The sequence below is a fragment of the Amphibalanus amphitrite genome, unplaced genomic scaffold (genome assembly GCF_019059575.1).
Source record: "Amphibalanus amphitrite isolate SeventyFive unplaced genomic scaffold, NRLGWU_Aamphi_draft 000072F_arrow, whole genome shotgun sequence".
NCBI lineage: Eukaryota > Metazoa > Arthropoda > Thecostraca > Balanomorpha > Balanidae > Amphibalanus > Amphibalanus amphitrite.
The window spans coordinates 677003-684055 of record NW_024881568.1 but is presented as its reverse complement, the minus strand read 5'-3'; the positions used below and the strand labels follow the sequence as shown (position 1 = coordinate 684055).

The 7053-nt window shown below is 42.1% G+C and overlaps 1 protein-coding gene across 2 annotated transcripts in view; it reads left to right on the top strand.

Moving 5' to 3' along the window:
* The first annotated feature begins 245 nt into the window (after nucleotides 1–245).
* LOC122379109 (chloride intracellular channel exc-4-like) overlaps nucleotides 246–7053 on the top strand; it is a 32502-nt gene continuing 25694 nt past the window's right edge. Inside the window, exon 1 of one of the 2 annotated variants that reach the window (XM_043361041.1) lies at nucleotides 246–497. In XM_043361041.1, coding sequence (XP_043216976.1) covers nucleotides 423–497 — 75 coding nt within the window. In that variant the 5' untranslated portion in view covers nucleotides 246–422. The remainder of the gene's footprint in view (nucleotides 498–7053) is intronic. The other variant, XM_043361042.1, reaches the window with a different exon arrangement.

Here is a 7053-nt window from a genome sequence, read left to right as displayed (position 1 = left end):
GGCCTACCTTTTTCGCGATTCAGCCCACATATTTTTGTAAAAAATATTCCTTTTCTCGAGTAGAAAGATATATGTGCTCACTAACCTTACAATCAGGAACATCCTTTCACAACAACCAATGAATACCAGAGCTTCCTGCTAGCGAAAGACTTAATTGGTTGAACGTCATCATCAGCACGACTCGCAAAACATTTAGAACAGTTTTTGCTATCACATGTTCAAGGTCACTACTTTATCGACAAAAGTGGCGATCTATTTGCAGTGGCGCGAAGCAGTTTTTGGGCGCGGCGGCGGGTGAAGCGAGAGTGGATTTCGTGGGCGCTGGTTGAAATTACGGTGTTTTGACTTTTACACGAAGATCTAAGTGAACATTTTGCAAGGACTGTTTACACTTGTGCTGCCCTAAATTTCTAGTTGCAGCCATGGCGGATGTGGCTGGTCAGAGTCAAAATGAAAATGAGGCTGGAAATGTTCCAGAAGTGGAACTTATCATAAAGGTAACTTGTTTGTTTAAAGGGACCCTCCCACCTTCAAAAAAGATTATGAATTGGCATGAAAGTGATGTCGCTCGGTTCAGAAAGAGCGAAAACGAATATCTACAAAATTTCACCGAAAAATATTCACGGGTTTTCAGGATATTAGACTTTTACTTTTGTTTACTTTTTTGGGATCTCCGCTGTTTCTAGCGACTTTATTTTAGAAGTGTGGCGTTTGCAGCAGATTTTGCGCGCAAATAGCATATACCACCGCGTGCTACAAAACGTTTTAGTCAAACATTTAAAAATCGTTAGATATCTGCGCTGACGTCACACATTCAGAGGGGTATTCCTAAGCATTAGCCCCTCTGAATCAAAACGCTGCAATTTTGAAATTCAATATTTCCGATTTAAGGCATTTCTCGATGTTGTGAGTGCCGAACCCGGTAATTGTGAGCCAGGGACCCCATTTTGGCTATCTCAACTCAAATCTAATGTTAAGGTGGGAGGGTCCCTTTAAAGGAAAAGGGCCACCTTTAACATGGGGATTGAAACTGAGATAGCCATCTTGTAGCCCGTGTCCGAAAACCTATCTGTCTACCTCCTTACGGCCGATTTCGGCCTCCATTCATAGTTATCGGCAATTTTAAAAGAAAATACGCCAGGAATGCGTCCTTATCCCAGGAATGCGTTCTTATCCGACAATACAGCCACCCGCGGCGAGGCTTTGGTTTTTTACCAATCAGCTCCAACCAGCTCAGCTTTAACCAATCAGCTTATCTGACACAATCCGACGAGTCTGTCTTCTGAACGCTGATTGGCTTGAGTGTGACGTCATCGCTATGCCATCATACAGTAGGTGCCGTAGAGAGTATCAACATAGTACCAATATGATAAATAGTTTTAAATACTATTTCGCGAATTGTGCACTTCTGGCACCAGTTTTAAAAAGAAAATGAAAAATAATAATGTCAAAATGAAAAACAACGATATCTTCATATTTCACGAAGGTGGCCCTTTTCCTTTAAAGGCCATTTTATGTAATGGTATCACATCATTGACATTTTCTGAGCTTATACTGATTTCAGCAAAGTACCTAATCAATAGATTGGATGAACCCAGTCAGCAATTAGGTTTGGCTCAAGTTCGTTTTGGCCCTGAGTCTTTATCGCAGCCCTCTATAGTTGGTATGGTTTTGGACTGCCAAGTCCTGCTCAAGTCCGACTCAAGTCTGGCTCCCTGCCATAGCACGCTACAGCCAGGGACCTGTTCAAGTTTCTGCAGCCGCCATGGCTCCCAAAGTACAAAATGCGGGGCTTAGCTGGCTGGCCATTCAGGCGACTCAGAAATGACAGTTCTTGCCATCCTCATGATAGCTAGATGATAGATGATAGCTAAGACCTGCTTTTTTACTGGAAGCTGTGGTGGCTGTGGACATGCTTAAACAGGGCCCAGGTCTGGCTGAATCTACCATGATTCACACTACAATGAATTAGTGGACCTTGGAAAACTATTATTGCCTTAACTTGCTAACACCAATTAGATGCAGAAAAGATCCTAGTTGTTATTAGTTATATATCTATCTGGTGCAGGCATGGAAGACAGGACTGATAAATCGAAAAATATTTTTGGCAATCCAAAGCATGTACCAGTTAATGGCTATCTTTCAAGGCAGCTAAATAAACCGCTCTGCATAGTTTATGTGAACCCAGACTATAGAAAGCCTCTCAGGACCATTCCACTTCATTTCTGAAATTCTGCAGATAACCAAAGCCTCAATGGCTTGGGCTCACAATTATGATTATCTTAATTTCAGGTAAAACTATTATTGAGGACAATCAGTAAGTGGTGACTATGGTATTTCATTTTATTTGAAAATATTGTTGATTTTCAATTATTCTGTCACATATTTTTCCCATGATATCTTTAAGGATTGATAAATGCTTCAGCAATCTTGCATTGTGCATGGCATAGCTATCATTTTAATAAGTATTTATCAAGTACCAACTACCAACATTTTTATGTTTCCTTATTCTGCTTTTTCTCAAGACACATGCATGTTAATGTTGAACTCATTGCACAATGCATGGGCATGATATGATTATAAGGCATTTTCTGCAGGTGTCCATTGTTAGGTAGGTATAATTGCCAGGGTCAAAAGCTCAAAGTCTGTTGTATGGTGCTGGGTTCTGGCTACAGACATCACATGAATCTCCCATATCACAGCAGCTTGTCAGTCATAATGGCGCTTCTATAGACTGAGTAGCAAATATAGCTTGGGGTTGTGCGAGTGTGGCTCGAGTTGGAGTTGTCAGTACCCCTCCTATTCTAACCCCCTCTCACCCCTGCTCAAGAGGCCACTGAAAGTTGTTCAACTCTGCCGATGCGATGCTACTGATACCCACCCAGTGGATGAGTCTCGATGAGTCTGCCTGTCGGAGACCCTGCGGGACGCACCTGTCACGCTCCGAGCGTCTCACGGAGGCTACACGTGCCTCACAAGCCGCACCGGAGCTCACGGGTCTCACGGAGGCCAAATGAATCTCACGTGTCTTGAGGCCCACACGTATATCACGGACCGCTCCGGAGCTCAAGGAGAGCTTACGTGTCTGACAGGGACCGAACGTGCTTACGAACCACACTTGTTTCACGGACCACACGTATATCACGAACCGCACAACAGCTCACGCATCGCACAGTGACCACACGTGTCTCGCTAGCCGCACGTGTGATCTATCGAACGGCCGCCGGTAGACGCCGCGAACACAGCCCACACTGAGTACACGTCGGAGTCCCGACTACCGGCCCCACGCTGCCACCAACGTACGGCGCGGTTATCTGGCCGCCAGTCATCAGTCAACACGGGCGGCGTCCGGCTGCCGCCACGCCGCGGGCCGGGGGAGGGGGTCATCAGCCGCCGGCAATGGCCAGTCGTTAGTCTTTAGACGTCGCTATGCCGTCTGGAGGCTCTTTGGGATGCTGTGTCACCGGCGAAAACTGTAGAATCCACCCCGTGGCCCGCCGCGTCACAAATTTGGTGTGATTTATATTCACACTGCTGATTGCTCGCTTCGCAAATGGAAATCGGAGGGTTAAAAAAAAAAACTAACCAATGCGGCTATATGTTTTTACGTATCTATTTATATAATGGCAATCGGAATTCCAATTGATACTGTGGACTTAAATCCATTGGAATGCCAGTTTGTTTAGGAAACTGGTAAACTATGCACTTTTTGTAGGAATGGTCGGACACTCTCTGGCCTCTTGAGGTCCTAAATCGCCCAACTGCCACTGTTGTTTGTGTGGCCACCCGCCAACGAGTGATACCTATTCCGCATTTTATATCCATTTAGTCAATAACTGTTATGTGTTACGGCAGACATCACCAAGCTTACGACCTCCCCCCCCCCCCCATCTGTACACTCGCAGTCGCTTCTTCCATTCTGCTCTTGTCCCTTCCTCTCCTGATCACTCCCTTATTCGCTCGCTTTGTCCCTTTCAAAGGCAGAACGGGGATCAAAGTCGCCGGCTGACAAAAGGGTGCCTTACCGTGAACCAAGGCCGTCTCGTAAACTCCATCGAGTCTCCGGCGCGAAGCTATAACGCCCATTTAGCTCCAACACCGGAGCTCTTTGAACTATCCTATATGTCTCAATATGTCTCAAGTTTGCGACTGTAAAGCCAAGTTTTGTATTATTTGGCTTACAGCTGCATATTTTTGGACTTTTTATGAAATAAACTTGGTTATTTTTCGTTGTTTCTAGCATATGAACGACACTGCATGCTGGATATTTGCATCATGTTTGTGTAATTGTATTGTACACGTGTTGAACGTCTTTCATTGATCATCTGTAAGTTCTGTACATCAATTATAGACCAGTAAGTTTAAGTTCGGTCGTGTGTAAAGTGCTAGAAAGAATCATAAAACGTCAAATAGTTGCTCATTTTGAGGAACACGAGATTTTACTTCCATCTCAACATGGTTTTTGTAGTGGACGCTCCTGTTTGACAAACTTATTAGATTTCCTTGAATATTCGACAGACCTTTTGGACAGGAGTAACAGTGTATCAGTAGTTTATTTGGACTTCAGCAAGGCATTCGATAAAGTTCCACACAAAAGACTCTTGATCACATTAGAGCGTCATGGTTTAGACTAGTGGTGCCAATTTCATGAAATTTCAATTCCAATTCCGATCCAATTCCAAGAAATTGCCAAGTAAATTTCCAATTTTGTCCAAAGCGGGGGCTATTCCAATTTTTAACGATTTTTGCATTTTTTGTGTAAATTTTAAAAGTGTTTAAAAGCGTTTTAAAGGCCTCCGTTTTAAAATTTTAAATTTTAAAGGCCTTGTGTTCCGATTAATTTCCAAAAAATGTTAAGAATTCCGTCCAAATTCCAAATTGGAATTGGACAAAAATTGGAATTCCAAGAAAAGAAATTCCGATTGGCACCAATAGTTTAGACGGTCCTCTTCTCAAATGGATAGGGGCCTGGCTAGTAGGTCGCAGGCAGCGAGTCATTTTAAATGGCCATCAAGCTGACTGGAAAGCTGTCAAAAGTGGTGTGCCTCAGGGAACTGTTTTAGCACCATTGCTTTTCGTTATTTTTGTACATCTTATAGACTCTGACTTAACAAGTAACATATGGAAATTCGCTGATGATATCAAGATAGCTAAAAATATTACTTCAGATGACGATAGAAGAGCACTACAGGCAGACTTAGATGCTCTTTTACAATGGAGCAAGGAATGGCAGATGGAATTTAATGCTGATAAATGCAAAGTTCTTCATCTGGGAGTAAAAAGTAACGATACATATTATTTGAATGGAACTAAGTTGGCAATTGTGAGGGAAGAAAAGGACTTGGGTGTTTTGGTGACAAATGATCTGAAGTTCAGTGGCCATTATGTGCAAGCTCGAAAAAAGGCTTTAAAAATGTTGGGGGTTATAAATAAAAATGTATCATATAAAAGTAAAGAAGTGATGAAAAGACTCTATTGTTCATTAGTTCGGCCTCATCTTGAATACTGTGCACAAGCATGCCACTCGTCTCTAAAAAAAAGATATAAAACTTTTGGAGCGTGTGCAGAGGAGGGCAACAAAGATGGTTCGTGGGCTGGGTGAAATGAGCTACAGAGAACGCCTGGCTTCCTTAAATATGTTTTCACTTCATTACCGCAGGATAAGAGGGGATTTGATTGAACTTTTTAAAATATACAAAGGGATTGATAAGTTAGATTTTGGGAAGATGTTTACACTCAATACAAATTCCACGAGAGGAAATGGGTGCAAACTAGTAAAGAAATTTTCCAGAACCAAGTTAAGACAGTCCTTTTTTACCAGTAGGGTCATAGAAGCTTGGAACGGTTTACCTCCTAGAGTTATCAATAGTTCCATCTTAAAGGAAATAGTTCACTTTTAACATGGGGTTTTGAACTGGAATAGCAGTTTCGTAGCTTGAGCTGAGACTAGCACAAATCAGGAGCTTTTACGGCTCAATGATCACCCTAGACGAAGATATTCCATTTCTCGTTCCGAAAAGAGTGCCTTGCAGAGGAATGTGTGCCTTGCACAGGAATGCAGCCACGTCATCGTCAGCCAATCAGCATGCTGCTTACAGCCAATGCAGTGTGCGTAGGTTTGAACTACGCGATATGATTGGTCAACGCGTAATAAGCTTCCGCGTCAAACATTATTTTACGTAGAATATAGTTCGTCCTATATTAAAATATAGAAAAAAAATGTTTTTACAAAAAGGTTTTATTTTATTTCATGATCATTTTGAGCATAAAAAATCATAAATCAATAGCAAAATACTTATTTCAGGAAAGTGAACTGTTTCCTTTAAGTAATTTTAAAAAGGAGTTAGACTTGTATTATAAACAGCGTGGGCTAGTGTTCGATGAAATGGTGTAATTGTACCGTGTTTTACATACAGTGTTTGTTCATATACCTGTAACCTCGTTGGGCCCAAGTGGCCTGCTGTTACATGGAATACATGTTATCTGCCGTCGGGAGGAAAAAAGCCGTAAGTCGCATTTTTATCGATTTTTCGTTTTTGATATCGTTGGAAAGCTCTTTTCATGATGCGTTTAATGGTACTGCTCAAACGTGTGTACACTTAAAAATGAAAATATTATATATAATATAAAAATTCAAAAACGGATTTGTTACATCAGGGATAGCAGAACACGCAGGAAGAAAGCCGTATCCTTAAATTCGGCAGATACGGCATTTATACAAAATTTCCAACAAAGAATGTGGAACTGATAAGTCAGGAAGAAAGCCGTATCTTGTAGATACGGCTTTTATTTGATGGTGGCCTGTGAAATATGAGCCGAATCGTTGGTCCAGGCAGTTTGGAAGAAAGCCGTATCTACTCATTTAGCATGGCTTCGGCATAACCTGGACGGAACAGTTGAACATTTACACAAACATGCTACGTGATCGTAGCAATATGTGACCATTTATAGGGGAATTTTAATTGAAATAAAATAGGGAGTGAACTTGAGAAGTTTGAGGCCAACAGAACGTCTTTGCCAGCTCGGTGGTGTCAGCAGGGTGCCGGGCATTCA